This window comes from Rattus norvegicus, chromosome 10, assembly GCF_021556685.1.
Source record: "Rattus norvegicus strain SHRSP/BbbUtx chromosome 10, alternate assembly SHRSP_T2T, whole genome shotgun sequence".
NCBI lineage: Eukaryota > Metazoa > Chordata > Mammalia > Rodentia > Muridae > Rattus > Rattus norvegicus.
This window is the reverse complement of record NC_141543.1, coordinates 91,683,781-91,705,104: the sequence shown is the minus strand read 5'-3', so window position 1 is coordinate 91,705,104 and position 21,324 is coordinate 91,683,781. Positions and strand designations below refer to the sequence as shown.

The 21,324-nt window shown below is 45.5% G+C and overlaps 1 protein-coding gene across 1 annotated transcript; it reads right to left on the bottom strand.

Moving 5' to 3' along the window:
* Nucleotides 1-4,961: 4,961 nt before the first annotated feature.
* Klhl10 (kelch-like family member 10) lies at nucleotides 4,962-21,232 on the bottom strand. Its single transcript, NM_001001510.1, is given in 5 exon segments — nucleotides 4,962-5,414; nucleotides 5,585-5,734; nucleotides 13,833-14,450; nucleotides 15,725-16,214; nucleotides 20,932-21,232. Coding segments are annotated over 5 exon segments (1,827 nt in total). The 5' UTR covers nucleotides 21,126-21,232; the 3' UTR covers nucleotides 4,962-5,039.
* Between the last annotated feature and the right edge of the window lie 92 nt (nucleotides 21,233-21,324).

The following is a 21,324-nucleotide window of genomic DNA, read 5'->3' as shown; positions in this document are numbered from 1 at the left end:
AACAGGAAACTATCAAAAGGTTATCTAATCAGTTCAATGTCATCTTTCAGAAAAGGTTTTTAGTCTGTACATATTTTATTGCACTCCCTAAAGTAGTCTTATTTTTTGAGACATGGTCTCACTATGTAGCCTTGGTTGGCCTGGAATTCCCTAGATAGATAAGGTTTTGACCAACATAGATCCTGAGGGATGAGCTTCCAAGGACCAAGAAGCAGTTTTAGCAGCAGCTGCTTCTACCCCTTCCAGTTGTCTGCTTTTGTTGAGCTGTGACAATGATGTTGGACATTCACGTTCCTCTGATTCTTTGTATTTATTATCATTTTATGGAGCTGCTATTTTATAGTTCATATTCGTGATCTGCAATTTTCAGTTGCATTAGGTATGTCTTTGAGTCCTGTTCTTAGTATCTATGCATACTTCCTTTTTGCATATGGTGTTGGAGGATTAACTCTTTTCTTTTGAAGGTTGTCATATTGCTTTTGCACTGTTTTGATGATAAATTACTGCTCAGTACATTAGATTTTTTGTTCATATGTAGATACTTATATAATTTCCTGTTTTTCCTTAAGAATCTGCATCTAATTTGTACTTAGTTTCTGAACTCCCTTGTGCAGGACTTGGCACTCTCACCCTTAAGGTTTTGTGGATAATCTTCATCTTGTTCTGTGACAGTTTCAATTTTTTATATCATTTAATCCTATAGTATTGATATATATTGGTAGATATAGATATCAATCTTTTTCTCCTGTTTTTCTTTTAATGCAAATCTCAAATTACAGAGATCACTTTGTGTGATCTAACCCGTATTCTTGCTGGTTTTATCTTTGATGTTTTTGTTTTCTGAGACAAAGTATGTTGTCTCGGCTGGCCTGGAACTCTATGTAGACCAGGCTGGCCTGGAATTCACATAGATCCACCTGCCTCTGCCTGGGATTAAAGGCATGTCCTATTGTGCTAGGCTTGATGGCGCTTTAGAACACTAATTTCATTTTCTAATTCCTCAGTTTGTTTTGTAAGTAGTTCGTGGTGTTTAGTTTGTCTTTTATGTAAATTAACTGTATCTGGGACCTTTAGAGAAGAGACATTAGCGAATCCTCAGTTACTGGTTCAGATGATTATGTCATTGGGGTCTTCCTGGCATTTCTTTCTTTTCTGATTAGTCATTTCTTCCAACTTATCAGCCGATAATGTCACTCCTATCATATCTTTTCTAAACACTGTTATGCTGGATTGGCTGAGACTGAATATTCTTTGTATTCAGAAAGTTTTCACATTGATAAGGCTACAACATTGACAAGTTAGTAGAGTGATCTGTTGTCAGTCCAAAGACATCTTGCATAATTTCTTGATTCATAGCAGCATTCAGGAAGGCTGTTCTCTCCTCCTGTCAATAGCTTGTACATAAGCATTTGTAAGAGTTCAGTATAATTTTCACTGACAGCCAGTGTATGCAGTCTTTGTTTCTTACTTTAGCATTCACTTGATGATCAAAGGTTGTGTGGAGTAGAGAACACAGTTGCTGAACATTCATGATGTCTGGGGTCAGCACTGCTCTCCAGTGGAACAGAGAGGAGGTATGCTCTTTCCTTGACATTGTAGAGTCTTCATCAGACTGCACTACTCATGGATAGTCAGACACACAAGCGAGATAGAGAGTAATTGGGAGTGCAGATAATCCCCAAGAAGCTGCATCACTGAAAAGTCCCATCGTGTCATGGATTTTTGACCTCATGGAAGTCACATTAAGGAATACCTGTTTTTCAACTTTCTATACACTCCTGAGCCTCATGCTAGTTAGCATTCAAGCTGAATATTTCAGCATTCAGTTAACATAGAAACAAGACTTCTGTTTTAGGTGCTGGAGAGATGAATCAGCAGTTAAGAGCTCTTGTTGGGTTGGGTTCCCAGCACCCACTTAATTAACACAGCTCACAAGCCTCTCTAACGCCACCTTCAGGGGATCTGGTACCTTAGGCCCCTGTGGGCACCTGCACTCACACAGATATAACGATATTCAGACATACACATGTATACATAATTAAAAATAAGTTTTTCATTTCAAAAAGGCTCTTGTTGAAGTTGGGTATGGCAGTATTCACCTGTCATCTCAGCATCTGGGAAGCAAAGGCAGGAAGATCAGGAGTTCTGAGCCAACTAGTTAGCATACATGTCAATGACAAAAGTGTAGCTAATAAGAATAAAAACACATAAACAATAAAAAAATAAAGACTCCTGATAGTACTGTAAATCCAATATTTTTTAAGGATGTCTTTCTTTAAGAATACCTTCTTGTGGGGTTGGGGATTTAGCTCAGTGGTAGAGCACTTGCCTAGCAAGCGCAAGGCCCTGGGTTCGGTCCCCAGCTCCGAAAAAAGGAAAAAAAAAAAAAAAAAAAAAAAAGAATACCTTCTCGTACATTCTGAAATATTCTGAAAAAGTTAAGTCTGTGCCTCCCGTATTCCGTTAGAATTAACTTTATTATATGATAGAACATCAGGAGCACAGCCAGAAACTTTAGCTAAGGCTAAATGCTCTGGGTTCCATACTGATAACGTCCTTCCCTGGAGTTTCTGCTAGTGTCCTTGCCTGGGATAAGGGCTTTTAATAACTGTGTTTGAATTTTGCTTTAAAACCATTTTAACTTAAAAGTGGAGCGGGTGTGGTAAACTGCAAGTCCCTTTCCACATAAAGATTCTATTTCCCCCTCCCCCTAGCTTTTTTGCAATTTTCATCCTTGGATTTCTTTTGGTTGGTTGATTTGTTTGCCGGACTGGGAACTGAACACAGGGCCTTGTACATGCTAGGGAAGCACTCCACCAACTGAGTTGCTCCCTCAGCCCTTTCTGTAGTTCCCTTCAAAACAAGTCTTTGGATTCTAAGAAGCACTCCTTGGTTGTAAAAGGTCTGTGCAACCAACCAAGTCTTTGAAGCTCAGTGAAGGAAGCTTGCCTTTCTCTCAGTCCACAAGTCATTTAAGTTCATGTATTTTGATTTTGGCTCTTTGGTCCCAGAGTTGTATTTTGGGACAGTCACCACCAAGTTGTTACTAAGGCCATCTTTTTGTTGTCTTTTCATTTCATGGAAGACTCTAACTCCTAACTTGATTGAAACCACTGTCTTTTTGACTCAGCAGGCAGCCTAGGCCTTGGCTGAATGAAGGGGTAAGTCCTTCCATGCATGATGGTGTGCAGGTTTTCCTGACTGCCGAGTTTCTAATTTTTCATATGTGAATTCACGTGTGTGGCTTCATCACCATAACTTGCCTCCTAAATACTCTTAGCTTGTTAGGAAAGAAAGGAACTAGATTTGCTTAAATCTGTTCAAGACTGACATTCTGAAATTTTAAACTGGACATGACAGGATTTGTAGTAATAATCGTGCAGGTCTAATGTAGATCTTTGGGAAAGAAATTTCTTTTATGAAGACAGGGTTTTTTTTTGTTTGGGGTTTTGTTGTTTTTTTGTTTTTAAGAGAAAAAAAAACCAGCTTTTTAAAAAGCTTATTCAAGTGAACCTTTGTTTTGTTGGTTTTGTTTTTCTTAGTTGGAAAGAGAGGAGTCCATTACACGGAAAAAGTAAGGGTGGTTCATTATTATGAGTAAGGCTACTTCCCACATAATGGGACCCTTCCTCTCGTCCTTTTAAACTGAGAATGTCAGTCGTGAGCTTAGTGTTTAAGCGGTTGTCACTTGCAGCTGTTTGCATGATTAGTCTTGTGTGTCCCAATAGTTTGCTTTTCTGTGCCAGTTCAAAATAACATTTTTGCTAAGAACACTTAAAATTAACTGATAATCAGTTTTGTTTTGATTTACCTGGTTGTGTGTAGTATTTCTGGGACCAAAAATTTCCTTAAACTACTGAGCTTTTAAAAAAAAAAACAAAAAACAAAAAAAAAAAACAAAAAAAACAAAACTCTCAGTCTGTGAAGCCGGAGAGACCATTTTTGTGCTTTAATCCTGTCATGACTGGTAGGCAGGTTCTTGTGCACACTTCCCCCTCTCTGATTGCAGCATGTGGTGTGTTTGAAATACGTCCCTTTCTGCTTCACAACTCTAGTGTCAACACTATAAGTAGACTGCAGCTGTGTTACACATTTTAGCTACACAGTCTAATAAACTATACAGGACCTTGAACTAAGCTTATGTGCAAAGGCCATATTAGTCACGTTTCATGTCTTTGAACATGTATGGTGTTGTGAAAAACATTCTACACTAGAAAAATACGGTGCTTCAACCCTCGGATATTTGAGCAACAATTCAGTCTGTTCTTGGCCATCAAACACTTTGGCACAGCTCACCACTGTTACTTTCTTGAGAAAAGTCGATTTTGTTTTACTTAGAGCATATGTTCTGGTCATTGAAAACCAAACAGTTATGATGGAGGGTTGTAAGGCAACAATAGTAAGTTTACAAAGTAGTCATTTGCTACAAGGCCTTCGCTTAGCCAAATTACTGCTCACTGCAACCCTCACAGAGCTTCCCACTTACTCTCTGACCCTTGCTAGAAGGGCGGGATCTTGAAGCACCTGTTAATCTTCCCCCTCCTGCTTCCCGCACTTGTGAAACTCAGTGCTTGCTAGGTGTTTGAAGACTTTACCATCCATAGGCTGGGGCTTGTTGTGTTACTTGTCAGATAAGTATTAGTTTATAAACCGTTTGTTGGGCTAGTGGTACCCAGGCCCTTATGCAAGATAAAATCTTGATTATCTCCTTTTACATTAGAGGAGATGTAGTATTTAGAACACTCTAAGATATTATGTTTTATGTTCCTGAAGCTATCTTGCTCATGTTCAAGTTACTAATTGTTTAAATGTAAGTTTTCAATAAACGTATTTCTTTAGAGCTGGTTTTGTACTGTGTGGTTCTTTTCTTATTTATCCACTGTTGAATGTAATCACCTTCCTTACTCCCTCGTTCGTCCAACCCTTGCTTCCCTTAAGTTGAACATTTTCCAGTACTCTTACAAGTTTAAACACTGCATTTATTTAAAAAAAGAATTAATTCTTATTGCTTAGACTTTTTATTAGCTAAATGAAGAGGCTCATACAGGTAGGGTACTTGTCGAAGCGGAATACTTTACTTCATCTCGCAGTGCTAATCCCGTGAAGTTGTCCCGTCTAGCTGCATACTCCCCAACATTGGCTAGCCCTGGTACCACGCAGCAGCTCAGAGCACTGCGGTATATGCTCATGTCATGAGCGTCATACCACTCATCGGTCTTTTCATCATAGCACTCAACATTAAAGGTGGTGGTAAAGCCATTAAAGCCACCCACCACAAACAAGAGGTCGTCCACTACCTCGATCCCAAAATTGCTACGAGGGTTAAACATAGTGGGGATTGTGCGCCAAGTATTAGCCACTGGACTGTAGGCTTCTGCACTTCTCAGTCGATTGGCTCCATCAAAGCCACCTACCTGTGAAGAGCAAAAGAAACAAGGTTGACTGCTATCCGCTACTCTGTTCACCGAGGAAGCCCTTGTGGGGAGGACCAGTGACACTATGCCTCTTTGTCAAATGCTTGCCAGTGGTAGGCTATTAGAAGAATCTAAGGGTGCCACTTTATCATTGTACAATAAAAACTCACTGCGTATACATGTTCCCCGTAAGCAATTACACCTATTCCACTCCTCCTGCTCCTCATGGGTGCAATGACTGTCCATTGATTGCTCTCGGTGTTGTACACTTCTGCTGTAAACAGGCATTCATTTCCATTAAACCCACCACATATGTAGACCTGTGTAGAGAGAATTCAGGATTGCTAAATTATACTGGGGAGTACACAAGACAGGTGCATGTTGGGGAAGGCATTTTTGGTTTTTTAACTTAGAGAGCTATCTTCTAAGGACGGGAACAGGACATAGTAGCTGTCCCAGCCCAAAGCTTAGCCTGTTGCAGGGTCCAAGCTGCAGATAGCTGGTAGACATGATCAGGAACAACTTGCATGTTATTTTTATGTGTATGGGTGTTTTGCTTAAAGTTATTTCTGTGCATCACATGTGTGCAGGGTCAGTGAAGGCCAGAAAAGGGTGTGAGACCCCTTGGGATTAGGGTTACAGATAGTCATGAGCTGCCATGTGGGTGCTTGTAATTGAACGAAGGGCTTCTGGGAGAATAAGTCAGTGCTCTTAACCACTGACCCATCTCACCAACCCCTCTCTCAGTTTTTCACCATGTAGACCAGGCTGGCCTCACTGCCTCAGCCTCTTGAAGTTAAAGCCAACATCACCACACTTGGCTTTCTGTTCCCCCACCCCCTCTCAATTACATTTATTTAGATGCATGCATGGACCTCTGCCAGGAGGTCAGAGGACAACTTGCAAGAGTAGAGTTCTCGGGGCTGGAGATATGGCTCAGTGGTTAAGAGCACTGACTTCTCTTCCAGAGGTCCTGATTTCAATTCCCAGCAACTACATGGTGGCTCACAACCATCTGTAATGAGATCTGATGCCCTCTTCTGGTGTGTCTAAGACAGAGACAGTGTACTCATATACATAAAATAAATCTTAAAAAAAAAAGAAAAAGAACATTTAAAAAAAAAAAATAGTTCTCCCTTATCTTTCCTAGATGCCAAGGATAGAAGTCAGGTTGTCAGATTTGAGACCCCCAGAGGGTCACTTGTAAAAGATTTATGTGTATGGATGTTTTGCCAGTATGCCTGTCTATACAACCATATGCATGCCATGTCCTCAGAGGCTGGGTGTTAGAGTCCCTTGTGTCTTAGGGTTTTACTGCTGTGAACAGAGACCATGACCAAGACAGTTCTTCTAAAGGACAACATTTAATTGGGACTGGCTTCCAGGTTGAGAGGTTCAATCCATTATCAAGGCAGGGAACTACAGCAACTTCCAGGCAGACGTGGTGGAGGAGAAGCTGAGATCATCTTGTTCCAAGGACAAACAGAAGACTCCCGTGGAGTTAGGAGAATGGTCTCTTGGCTCACCCTCACAGGGACACATTTCCTCCAACAAGACCATACCTCCTAATAGTGCCACTCCCTGAGCCAACCACATTCAAGACACCACATTCCACTCCCTGGCCCCCATACACTTGTTTAAACAGGAGTCTATGGGGACCATACCTAAACATAGCAAAATACACTTAGTTCAAAAGTCCCCATAGCCCATAGCAGTCTCAACCAAGTTAAAAGTCCAAAGTTCAAAGTCTCTCCTGAGATTCATCCAATCACTTAACTGTGATCCCCAAAGCAAGACAGGAACCCAGCTGGGCAGACTCCAGACTCTGCATCTCCATGTCTGATGTCAAAGCGGTCTTCAGATCTCCAACTCCTTTCCATCTGTTTAACAAACTGCACTCTCTTGGGCTAGTTCCACTCCCTGTTAGCCGATTCCCTCAGCAGGTTCCCCACAGCTCTGGCATCTTTAACATCTTGGGGTCTCCAAATCAGCTTCAGCTTCACAACTTCCCGGTTCCAATGTCTGGACTCCTGACACGATTTTCCTAAGCTCCTCCAGGGGGCTGGCTGGCGTCACTGCTCTAGCTCTGCCCTCTGTAGCATTCTAGGCTCTGGTTGATCCACTCCACTGGCGCTGCTGTTCTTGGCGATCGTCCCAAGGAACTGGCATCTCCAATACACTGGGGTCTTCTGCCACAACTAAGCTTCAACAATAGCCTCGCATAGGCTCTCTCCATGGTGCCAAGCCTCAACTTCTTTGCATGACCCCTTCAGTCCTGGGCTGTCAACTGAAACAGAAGTTACACCTTCACCAGTGGTTTTCCCTGGCCTCTCATAGAACCAACCTCAGCTGCTCTCCATGACCCTTCCATACCTTCAAAACCTGTACCATCTGGGTGACTCTTACACATTACCAAGTACAGCTGCATCACAAGGTACAACCTTGGCTGTCTCTGAAACAGCTTCTTGTGCTCTCAGAAACACTTCCTAGATTTCACCTCAGTGGTGCTGGTCTCTTCTTAATCGCCGCTAACCCGTATCGATTATCCCAGCAGTCCCTTCTATTTTTGACTCTAAAACCAGAGCCACATGGCTGGAGCTGCCGTGTTCTGCTGCTTGCTGGCTCTGGAACATGGCCCCCTTGTTCTATTACATTATCACCAGCTTTCTGTTGTCCAACTCCCTCACTGCCGAAGCTTGGCTGCTCTGGAACTTGCTCTGTAGATTGGCCTTGAACCCTGAGATCTGCATGGCCGTCTCCTGAATACTGAGATTAAAGGTTTGTACCACCATGCCTGGGTTTAAGCTTTTCATGACCACTATTCCTCAAAATCCAGAACAAAAGCATAAACAGTAAGCTTAGCTGGGTGGGATCTTGCTCTGAGGTCACCGCTCCCTTAATCTGTTTATCTTCTGGAACACAGAATTCAGCTCCATTTCCCCTCCTGATGCCCCTTTATTACTGAAAATTTTTATTTCAAATTTTATATTTGTCCTTTCTCAACTTGCTCCTTTTCATTAAAACTCTCTTCATGATACTGAACTTTAGTAACCATGCAACAGAATTTACAGCAGGCTGTTTGGAGACTTCCTTTGTCAAAGCCATTAATCTAAATCTCTTCACCTTCGCCTCAGGCAGACTCTTCAGACAATGGCAAAAAACACCCACATTCTTCACTTTAACATCACAAAAACAGTCTCTAGGCCATATACTAACATTCTTCTCCATCGAAACCTCTTGGGCCAGCAGGACTACACAGTTCAAATCCCCCTTAGCACCACTGTCTAAGCCCCACTTAAAGCATTCCATGGCTTTCCAAATCCAAAGTCCCCAAATCCACATTCTTCAAAACAAAACAAAACAAAACATGGTCACACCTATCATAGCAATACCCCAGTCCCTAATACCAACTTCTGTCTAAGGGGTTTACTGCTGGGAACAGACACCATGACCAAGGCAACTCTTACAAAGGACATTTAATTGGGGCTGGCTTACAGATTAAGAGGTTCAATCTGTTATCATCAAGGCAGGAAGCATGGTAGCTTCCAGGCAGGCATGGCGCTGGAGGAGTTGAGAGTTCTACATCTTGTTCCAAGGGCAAACAGAAGACTGACTCCCACTGTGGTTAGGAGGAGTGTCTCCTTACCCTCCCCCACAGTGACAAACTTCTTCCAACAAGGACACACCTACTCCAACAAGGCCACATCTCCTAATAAATAGTGCTACTCCCTGGACCAAGAGCGTATTCAAACCACCACACCTTGGAACTGGAACATGTGTGTCCTGGAACCTAACTGGGGTCTTCTGAAAGAGCACCCATTGCTCTTAACCACAGAGAGGTCACTCCAGACCCCCAGGGGGCATTTTTAGTGCCAGTCTATACAATCTAAACTTATTCTCTATATGTGCACAGATTGTGTGTGTACATGAATGAGTGTGTGGATGCCAGTATGTATGTATGCATGTGGAGGCCAGAGAACAACATTGAATCCTCAGGAATCATCCATTTTTTTAATACATGTATATTCTCTCTGTGTGTGTGTGTGTATGTGTGTGTGTACACATGCATACACAAGTGTCTCTGTGCATTTGCCATTATGCACATTTGGAGATCAAAAATCTTCTTAGAATTGGTTCCTCCTTATGTGGTAAGTTCCTTTACATGGTAAGCCACCTGGGTGGTACCATTCATCCTTTTTTTTTTTTTTCCCGGAGCTGGGGACCGAACCCAGGGCCTTGTTCTACCACTGAGCTAAATCCCCAACCCCCCATCCATCCTTTTTATTTTTAGCTTGTTTATTTCTCTCTCTCTCTCTCTCTCTCTCTCTCTCTCTCTCTCTCTCTCTCTCTCTCTCTCTCTCTCTGTGTGCACTGAGATTACAAGCTTGCTCGTCTATATGTGCGCCACATATACGCTGGTCAGAACAGGATATCCGATGCCCCTGGAACTGGAATTACAGATGGTTGAGAGCTGCCTCGTGGGTGCTGATAACTAAGCCCAGATTCTCTGCAAGACCAACAAGTGCTCTTAGCCGCTGAGTCATCCTTTCAGCTTCCGGACTTCTGGGGTGGGTTGTTTGTTTTGAGACAGAATCTCTCACTGCCTTGCAACTTGCCAAGTGGCTTAGGTTAGTTGGTCCTAGGATGATAGAGATCTGCTTGTCTCTGCTGCCCCAACACTGAGATTACAAAGCAAATGCCATCACATCTAGCTGTGTTTGCATGAATCTGTGTGCTGAGGATTTAATCTGGCAAGACACTTTCCCAGCTAAGCCATCTCCCCACCTACATGATTTTTGTTTCCTTTTGAGACAAGGTCTTGTTTTCCCCAGGTTAGCCTCAAACTCACTGGGTAGCCAAAGACGATTACCTTAAATGTCTGGTTCTCCTACACTCCTCTCCCCAGGATGACAGCAGTGTGTCCATTGAACCCAGGACTTCAATTTGCAACTGATCGCTACCAAGTGAGCTACATTCCCAGTTGCTCTTTTTGTGCTGTTTCATTTTGTTTCCTTTTGTTTTTGTTTTGAGATGGCTTTCCTCACTGTAGAAACCAGGGTGGCCTCAAATTGAAGAGATTTGCCTGCCTCTGCTTCTAGAGTGCTGGGATTAAGACGTGCACTACCACACCCAGCCCTGTATTTGTTTTGTTTTGTTGTTTTGAGTTTGGTTTTTTTTTTTTTTAAGAGTCTCACTTTTTAGCCTATCCTGTGGGTCCTACTGTTATGTAGACTAGGTTTGCCTCAGGCTCTGCAGAAATCCATCTGCCTCTACCTCCTGAGTGCTGGGATTAAAGTGTATGCCACCTTGCCTGGCACATTGTTTTTTTTTACAGTTTTTTTTTTTTTTCAGAGCTGGGGACCGAACCCAGGGCCTTGTGCTTGCTAGGCAAGCGCTCTACCACTGAGCTAAATCCCCAACCCCACATTGGTTTTTTTTTTTTTTTTGAACAAGCAAAAGGGCGCAGTCAGCCCTGTGTACCTCAGGTTCCACACATCCATGTATTAAAACCAAGATTGCAGGGCTGGAGAGATGGCTCAGTGGTTAAGAGCACTGACTGCTCTTCCAGGAGTCCTGAGTTCAAATCCCAGCAACCACATGGTGGCTCACAACCACCTGTAATGGGATCAGATGCCCTCTCTGAAGACAGCTACAGTGTACTTAAATAAAATCTTAAAAAAATAATAAGAAAACTAGTATTGCCCTGGGTTCGGTCCCCAGCTCCGAAAAAAAAGGAACCAAAAAAAAAAAAAAAAGAAAACTAGTATTGTAAGCATTGGGGTAACGAGAGATGGATGGCTCAATGGGCAACAGCTCTTGTCACTGAGTTGACATGATGGGAAGTTGTCCTCTGACCTCTACACTTGTACTGTATCACATGTATCTCCCCCCCCAACACACACACACAAATAATTAAAGAATGAAAGAAAGGAGGGCTAGAAAGATGGCTCAGTGGGTAAAGGAGCTTGCTCTACACATAGAGGGAGGAAGAAACTGACTACTGCAAGTTGTCCTCTCACACTTCCTTATGTGCACCACAGAATACACACACACACACACACACACACACACACACACACACACACACGCAATAAAAATGTGGTTGAGAAAGAGAAGGCCAGGCAGTAATGGAGTAGCACACACCTTTAATCCCAGCACTTGGGAGGCAGAGACAGGTAGATCTTTGTGAGTTTGAGGCCAGCCTGATCTACAGAGTGAGCTCCGGGACAGCCAGAGCTACACAGGGAAATCTTGTTGAGAGAATGAGAAGGGGGGGGGAGAGTGAGGGGGAAGGGGAAGGATAAAGGGGAAGGGAGAGAATGAGGGGGAGGGGGAGGATAAGGGAGAAGGGGGAGGGAGGGAGGATGAAACTGGAGACTTGGCCCAATGGTTAAGAGTACATATTGTGGGGTTGGGGATTTAGCTCAGTGGTAGAGCGCTTACCTAGGAAGTGCAAGGCCCTGGGTTCGGTCCCCAGCTCCGAAAAAAAGAACCCAAAAAAAAAAAAAAGAGTACATATTGTGCTCGCAGAGAACCTAAGTTTGGTCTCCAACACCCACACCTAACAGTCTACAACCACTTGTAACTCTACTCCGGGGGATCTGATGCCTCTGGCCTCTGGGCACCTGCATTCTTGTGCATATACCTTCACATGGACATACACGCATAGTTTTTAAAACACTCAAAAATGATTTTTAAACTTGTTTTTATTTTATGTTCATTCATGCATTTATGTCTGCGTGACGGTGTCAGATCCCTTGAAACTGGAGTTACAGACAGGTGTGAGTTGCCATGTGGGGGCTGGGACTTGAACCTGGGTCCATCTGGAAGAGCAGCCAGTGTTCTTGACCACTGAGCTATCTCTTCAGCCCCTTTAAAATTTTAAAAAAAGTATTGATGTGTGCGTGTGTGTGTGTGTGTGTGTGTGTGTGTGTGTGTGTGTGTGAGAGAGAGAGAGAGAGAGAGAGAGAGAGAGAGAGAGAGAGAGAGAGAGAGAAGCCCTCAGAAGCCAGTAGAAGATGTTGGATGTTGGTCCCCTGGAGCTGGATTTGGAAGTTGTGAGCTGCCTGCTTCATGTGGGTGCTGGGAACTGAAGGGTTCCCCTACAAGAGCAGTAGTGCTCTTAACCACTGAGCCATCTCTCCAGCACCCTACCTTCCACCTCCCCGCCCCCCAAAATGTCTTAGAAACCCTTAGGGAAAAGGATGTGATAAGTTAATGGGGGCTGGAGAGATGGCTCAGTGGTTTACAGCACTTGTTACTTTTTCTGGTTTTGTTTGTTTGTTTGAGACAGGGTGAGGATGTGTGAGCCCTGGCTGTCCTGGAACTCACTGTGTGAATGAGGCGGGCCTCAAACTCAGAGATCCACCTGCCTCTGCCTCCCTAGTGCTGGGATTAAAAGTGTGTGCTACTATGGTTCCCAACTGTCCATAAATCTAGTTCCAGGGGAGCTGATGCCCTCTTCTGATCTCCCTGAACACTTGCCATGCATATGGTGCACACGCACACACACACACGCACGCGCACACACACACACACACACGTATATATGCAGGCAAAACATTCATGCACATAATACATTTTTTAAAAATCTAATACAAATAAAAACTTTGCCAGTGAGACAGTTCAGTGTGTAATGACTCTTGCCACAAAACCTGAAGACCTGAGTTTGTCCCTGGGCCCCACCAAGCACAGGAGAGAATCTACTCCTGCAAGTTGTCCTCTGACCCCCACATATGCTCAGCATGCCCCTCCCACCAAAATTTAAAAATTTTTAAAAGATAGTCTGTGTATACGAGTGAGTGTCTCCAGACACACCAGAAGAGGGCATCAGATGTCATTACAGATGGCTGTGAGCCACCATGTGGTTGCTGGGAATTGAACTCAGGACCTCTGGAAGAGCAGTCAGTGCTCTTAACCGCTGAGCCACCTCTCCAGCCCCAAAATTTAATTTTTTAAAAAAAATGTAAGTATGTGTATGGAAAATGCACAGATGTTTCTGGTAGCTATCAAAAAACACAGTACAGCAATTAACATAGTATTTACATAATGTCAGGTATTATAAGTAATCTGGGGATAATTGAAGTATACGAGAGCATAGTATACAAGTTTTCTTTGAGATAGGGTCTTCCTGCGTGGCCCGAGCTGCCCTTAAACTACAGCAATCTTCCTGGCTTAGCCTCCCAAGTGCTAGGCTTATGGGTGTGTGCCCCCACACCCAACTGTGCATAGGCTATACGCAAACACCATACCATGTTATACGAGACTGGAGCGTCTGGATGCGGCTGTGTACAGGGGACCGTCATCCAATCTTCAGTGGATACTGAAAGACACCTGGGAGTGCTGCCATTTTGTCTTCTAGCCTCATCCCATAAGGACGAACAGTATCCATCGTCCCCTTCCACCCTGGTTCTTTACCTTCCCGTAGAGTGTTGTGGCGCTTGCATCACTCCGCTGCTCGTGCATGGGGGCAATGAGTGTCCATTGGTTGGTCTCTGGCTCGTACCGTTCAGCGGTGTTGAGACGCACGTAGCCATCAAACCCTCCCATGGCATAGATGAAATTGCTGAGGACTGTCACGCTGACATAGCAACGTCTAGAGTGCATAGGGGCCACTTGGTGCCAGGTTTTCTTCACGGGGTCAAAACGCTTAACGCTATTGAAGTAGTCTACGCTATCAAACCCCCCGATGATGTAAACATAGCCTTTCAAGTAGGCTGCCCCATGGTAGGCTCGAGGACTTTCTTCCTCACACGTGACATTCACCCAGCGGTCTGCTCGAGCATCATAGGCCTCAATGGCATTGGTGGGGCTTCCGCCACTCCAGCCGCCAATAGCAAATAGGATGGCATAGGGTAGGCGGGGCCTGGTGAGTGGGTTGGTGAAGTCAGAATTGGAGGGTCCGTTCATGTTCAGGTCATACATAGCCTTTAGGGCGTTAATGATGACTGGTTTACATTCTTCACTGTCTTTGACATAGTCATTCATCTTAACATTATTCATGAAGTACTCAGCATGCATTAGGGCCAGGCGAACCTAAGAAGAAAATACAGAAATTCATTCAGGTGAGGCAGGGGTGTCGGCAAGTCCCCATCTCTTTAAACCCTGCTTTATCACCTGCCTTTCGGTTTCTGGGAATAGTTTGGTTTGTGCCTTTAAAGTGTGTGTGTGTGTGTGTGTGTGTGTGTGTGTGTGTGTGTGTGTGCGTGCGCGCGCGCGTGCGCGCGGCTGGCAGAGAACAGAGGAGGGCATTGGATCCCCGAAGCTAGAGTCGTAGATAGTTGAGAGTCTGAGTGCTACGAATTGAAGTCAGGTGCTTTGAGGGAGCAGAAGATGCTCTTACCCACTAAGCCACATTTCCAGCCCCTTAGTTTGCTTTTTAAAAATGGAGCAGGGGCTGTCCCAACTGCTGTTGTCTGTATGTGGGATGCGTGTTCTTCTATCTGGGCTGCCTTGTCTGGCCTTCAGTGGGAGATGAAATGCCTAGACTCACAGAGTCTTAAGTGCCAGGGGTTGGGGGGGGATATCCAGGGGGACCCCACCCGCTCAGAGAGAAGGGGAGGGGAAAAGGGAGGATTGTGGGAGGGTGTGTATTCAACTCAGATGGTTTTGTTTTGTGGAAGTTGTATACCTATAAAGAAGTAAGCTACAGAAGGCATCTGAGGATAGCGTTCCTTGGCCACTGGGTAGAGCTTTTAGAAAAAAAGAAGCCGTGTGATTGTTCAGAGATTGATATAGCTCCTCATGTAAAATAGCAGTAATTAGCACTAAGTAACTACACCTGTGGGCTCCCCGCCTACTTAGTTCCTACGACAGCTTCTACCTTGGAGTGGGGAGCTGATCGGAAGGCACTGGGGTGAAAGACCCCTTGGAATTCTGTGGCATCGCCTGCTGCTTTCCCCACACTAAGCAGTGATTTTGGCTAAAGAAAGAACTAGCAACATCAAGGGAAGAGGACATCGCCAAGTCAGGGGAAGAGCAGGGGGCACCCCTCGCTAAGCGTCAACAGAGCCTTGGGATCCATCGTGCACCTGGCGCTTTTTACTCGCTCATGTGTCCATTCCACAAACTCACACCGCACACCTACTTTGAGTTGCCTTTTGTACGTAGGGCTTTCAGGGCCAGGGACTAAGGCATGTCTGTCCCCCAAGGAGTTCACGGTCCGCAGAAAATGCGGATACCTATCTATACAGTATTACAATCAGCAAAGAGAGCAAGAGACCTATTTTGTGGCTCTTAGGGACCGTCCCTATGGGCAGAGGGATCAAACATGAGCGACTAAGCATTTGCAAAGAGTAACTAAACTTGACCTTAGGAAGTAAAACTGAAATATGTTGCTTCCTATTTTGGGGGTCGTGAGAAATCCACTTCAAAATGGCCTCAAATACTGCGTCCTCCTGCTTCACGTTGAGTTCATCTTTCTCAATGATATCCTTGAGCTCAGTGACCGAGAGCTCCAGAAACTCCGCCGAGACCTTCACCATCTCCTCGAAGTTGTGCAGGATGAACATGTAGGCCTTCTGCCTCAGCTCAGGGCAGTAGTAGTAGTCCGTGAACTTGCAGATACCGATACAGTTATCCAGACACAGCTCCGACTTGAGGAACTCACAGCAACCCCTAACAATTCCCATGATGTTAAACTGGTCGGCAGCAGCCAGCAGCTTCTCCACGTTGTCAGGGGTGATTGGCACGGTCCGAGTGTACGCATACTCAATGATTAGCTTCATCATGTCGGGGGAAATGCCAGGAATGTTGTAAACCTTCTTCTCAGTGTTGTTCCAGCCACTTGTAAACAAAGCTCTGGGCAGGGGGAGCAAAGATGAGAGAAATTAGCACAGGAACATTCTCCTCTTTGAGGCCACTCACCCTCCTTGTCCCTTTGCTTTCTGAGGACGACTTGGACACACTCCGAGTAATGCCCAGTGATGGATATGTAGTCACCATGTCTTTGCCATCGTTTTTCAAGGTGTGTGCATGTATGTGTGCACATGCATGCACACACACCCATGCACACAAATTCATGCACATGCATGCATATGCTTGCACAGGCATGCACACTCAGGCACACACGTAGGTATGGTCTCCTGTCACGCACATATGGAAGCCATAAGTCAATGTTGATTGTCTTCAATGTGTATTGTATATTTATGGCGTTTTTTTTCTTTTGAGACGTGGGTCTCTCACTCACTGTGGAACTCACTGTTCTGACTAGACTGGCTGGCCAGGCAGCCCCCAGGGTCAACCTGTCTTTTTCCTTCCTGCACTGGAATATGTGCCACCATCCTTGGCTTTTGTGTGGTTTCTGGGGATCTGAACTCAGGTCTTCCTGCTTGGGCAGCAAGCACTTTAGCCACTGAGCCATTTCCCCGGCCCACCTCCCTTTTTTCTTTTATAGATTTAGGGTGGAGAAATTGAGCTCTAGAATGAAAATAAGATCAAGGCCCAGTCTTGGTCTGGAGACCTGCCTGGGCAGTTAAGAGCACTTCTTGTTCTAGACCCAAGTTCTATTCCCAACATGGCAGCTCACAACCATCCATAACTCCAGTCCCGTAGACTTCAATGCCGTCGTCTGACTTCTGCAAGCACCAGGCAAGTGCATGGTGCCATACATACACACAGACAAAGCATTCATACACATAAAATAAAAGATAACTTTAAAAAGATCCAGGCCTCAGAGGATAGAGGGAGGATGACCCGGCAATGAGTTCTTGTTGCTCTTGCAGAGGACCTGGGATGGATTCCCAGCACCCACACGGTGGCTCAGACCATTCTCACAGGTTTCAGGGAATCTGTAGCCGTCTTCCAGCCTCTGTGAGCAGTAGGTATGTAATATGCATTAGCATATGTGCAGACAAAACATTCGTACACACATAATTAAATCTAAATCTGCCTTCTCCCATTGCCTGCCAAATCTCCCATGTGTACAGACAATCGAGCACCAGAGTGGTCCTTAAAAGAGTTTATGTCCCCCTTACATTCAAAACCTATCCCTGACTTTGTTGGTAAGAGGGAAATACCATTCAATAAACCAAAAGGAAAAGAAAAGGCTGGGCATGGTGACATAAGTCTGAGGAGGAGGAGGAGGAAGAAGAGGAGGAGAGACAGGAGGAGGAGGGAGAGGAGGAAGAGGAGGAGGAAGAAGAGGAGGAGGGAGAGGAGGAAGAGGAGGAGGAGGAGGGAGAGGAGGAGGAGAAAGAAGAGGGGGAGGGGGAGGAGGAGGAAGAAGAGGAGGGGGAGGAAGAGGAGGAGGAAGAAGAGGAGGAGGAGAAAGAAGAGGAGGAGGGGGAGGAGGAGGAAGAAGAGGAGGGGGAGGAAGAGGAGGAGGAAGAAGAGGAGGAGGAGAAAGAAGAGGAGGAGGGGGAGGGAGAGGAGGGGAGGGAGAACAACAGCAGCAGCACTACAGGTGGTGGTAGTGCTCTGTACTGGCAGAGGCAGGCAGAGTTTGAGGCTAGCCTGATCTACAGAATGAGAATAGCCAGGGCTACACTGAGAAAACCTGTCTCAAAAAACAAAACAAAACAAAACGAACAAACAGGAGAAAGAATAATCTTGACGAGAACAAGGATATTCGCATCTGTCTTTTCCTTTCAATACCCAGCATTTCCCCAGTGAGAAAATAAGTGATAAATGACCACAAGTCTGTGTTAGGCACGCCCCTGTGAACGGGTACATTTCTGGGTATTGAATAAAACAGAATATTTCCTTTTTTCTAAGAGGCTTAAGGACCAGTGGGGCTTAGGTACCAAATTCTTTAGGACCCATACTTGTCAACCTTCAGCCTCTGCCAAATGCAGCACAAAGCCAGTCCACCCCTTGCTATTATATTACCCGCAGGGAACAGGGCTTTTCTTGATATTCCAATAGTACGGAGGGCTCAGAGTGTTAAAAGAACATTTTGTGACATTTTTAAGGCAGGGTCTTAGCTAGGTAGCCCTGGAACTCCCCATGTAGGCTATGCTGGCCTAGAACTCACAGAGATCTGCCAGCCTCTGCCTCCCAAGTACCAGGATTAAAGACGGACACTAACATCCTGGCCTTGTTTGGCAGTTCTTGACAGAAAGGGAGAGTCGAGCAGTTGCCAGAGAGCACATGGCCTGCAGAACTTACACTATTTAGACGTCTTGGGGCCGGAGAGATGGGTCTCTTTTCAATAGAACACTAGGTTCTACTCCAAACGCCTATGTGGTAGCTGACAACAGTCTGTAACGCCAGTCCTAGGGGACCCGATGCCCCTTATGGCCTCTTCGGCTGTGTCATGTATGTGGCACAAACAGACATACATGCATGCAAAATACTCATAAATAAAATAAGTGAACAATTACAAAGTTTTTTTAAAAAAGGTATTTACTATCTCATTGTCGTTGTTTTGGCTTTGTTTTTGTTGGTTTTTGTTGGAGCTAAACCTCCAACCCCTGTTGGTTTGTTTTTAAGAGATAGATTCTCACTCTGTAGGCCAGGCTGCCCTTGAACTACTGATCCTTCTTCCTCAGCCTCTCCAGTTGCATGAGCCACTGTGCCTGGGTTCCAAGCTGCTCCTTTCGGAGCGTTACCTAGAGTGTAGAATCAGGTCTGCCCAACCTTTTAACACTACAATACCATGTTGTCACCTACAAAGCTCAGTCTTGAGAACAACTCAAACCAGCTATAAACAATCACTGAGACCCGGCGTTGGAGAAATGGCTCAGCGATTAGAAGTACACACTGCTGTAGCAGAGGACTTGAGTTCAGTTCCCAGCACCCATGCCCAGTGTTCAGAGCTGCCCCTAACTCCGGTTCCAGAGCCTTCATATCCCCCCACACAGGCATGGCTAGACACATAATTCTTTTTTTTTTTTTTCAAGTCTAAAAGTTTTAAGGACTTAGAAGCATGAGATCTGCAAGCCTTGGGGTGGCCCTCGACCAAATAAAGCTTTCTTTAGGGTAAGGATTAAGAGTTTTCTTAATGGGGTAACTGAGACAGAGTCTTGTATGTAGCTCGGGGTGGCCTAAAACGTACGTCTCCAGGCTGACCTTGAACTCATTTTCATGCCTTGGCCTCCTGAGTGCAGAGATTACAGAGCTGCGTGGCACGATGCCTAGCCCTCAGCTATTGTATTTTTTTCCCCAAGCCCCTTGGTCTTCACTGTTATTTTGAGACAGAATCTCACCAACTCGCCTAGGTAGGCTCCACACTGTTAGTTGTTATTGGTGAGGATGGTCAGTCTGAGTCCTTGGGCTTGAACCCAAAGCCCGGTGTGCACTAGACAAGCCTTCCACCATCGAACTATATCCCCTGCCCCCAAGGCTGGGTAAACGGGATTGTAGACCACCAAGCTGGGCTTGAGAAAGCGTTTAGCAAAAGATGAATATATTCCTCATATGCTCCCTGGCACCAAGTACCCTGACTGTTTCAGTCTATAAACAAAAGAGCCCGGGTGCTTCCTGAGTTAGAAGCATTTCAACCCAACCCAACTCCTTTTCTTTTGAAAATACTCTCTGGGTTCTCTTCCCTTTCATCCCCTCCCCTTTCATTCTCTCCATCCTTTTCAATCCATCTCTCTCCTTTCAGTTGTCTCTACAGGGACTGAGTCAGGAGGAGCAACAGAGGAACTAATATCATCTCAGCTGAAGTCCAAAATCCACGGGTGTCCAACTAAAAGTTGGTTGCGGTGAGACCTGAAGGGAAAGCACCCGCCCTGCCAGATGCCGGCTGAGGACCAGTTTAAAACACAGCAGGACACAGGGAGAGGCTCTGGTGTAGGATGATGTCATCATGCAGGTGTAGGCAGGTTCAAGATAGAACGAGGCCTGTCATTGGACGAGAGGGAAGGATGGGCGGGAGAAAATTTTGGGGAGGAGGAGGAGGAGACCAGAGGAGGAGGAGAAGCCGGGAGAACCTGGAGGCTGGTGTTAAGATTCCTCTCTGCACATTTACAGGTCTTTATGAATAGTCTTAAGGGATGGATGTGTACAGGGTTTTGTGTGTCTAGATGAGCAAATTATATCTTATCCATTGGACCAGAGGTTTATTGTGTTGCGTGTTCTTTCCTTTCTTGATTTAAGTTCAAGAGAGTATGTGGTGGCTGGAGACAGTAGGCCGACACGGAATTGAGATGTATAGTTCTGGCATGGTGGCAACCTGCCTCCGGAACTAGATAGGTAGAGGGATTGTTGCCAGGCTCAGAGAGAAGCCATCAGCAGTGTGATATGGGATGGACCAGAGCGGGTGAGACGCTTTGCTCTCTGTGATGAAGATGTCTAGCAGATATATTTGGGCACTGCGGTGCCGGATCTGGTGTGGGATACAAGACAGGTTTGGTTTGGTTTGTTTTTTTTTTGTAATTTTACACCAACACTCTGGCCCTGGCTGCGACTGGGTAGGAGGAGTCACCGCCAGCCCACAAGGAGCCCAGAGCTTCAGAGTCCCTACATTTCAGACGGCAAGTGGGAAACTGTGAAGCAGATGGAGAGACCTTGGGAGGAGCCCTGTTCTGCCCCCCTGGGCTTAAGTTAGACTCCCCCCTCCCTCCCCTGGTACCTAAAGTAGGAACTGCAGCTACAGAGGATGTTCTTATGGGCATTGAACTCGAAGCCATTGACTTTGATGACCACGTCACAGAGCTTGCCCTCAAGCCGGAGCTCGTTGAAGATCTCACAGGTCATCGCGCTCATTTTCCTCTCCATGTGAGGCTGGTGGAACCGGGTGGAGGCCGCCGAGCTCTCCATCTCCATGGCACCTTGGGACCAGGGGAGAGAGGCTGCTCTCCTGGGGTGTTGGGGAGGGTTCTGGGGGGCCCCTTTAGCCAGCTGTCGCTCCTTTTCCCTACTACATCTTTCATATAGGGACCATCAGGCAGCCCAAGTTCCAGAATCCTGGGCAGTGAGATCACTCAGGATTGTGCTCTCGGGTTCTGGAACCCCTTCTTCGCCC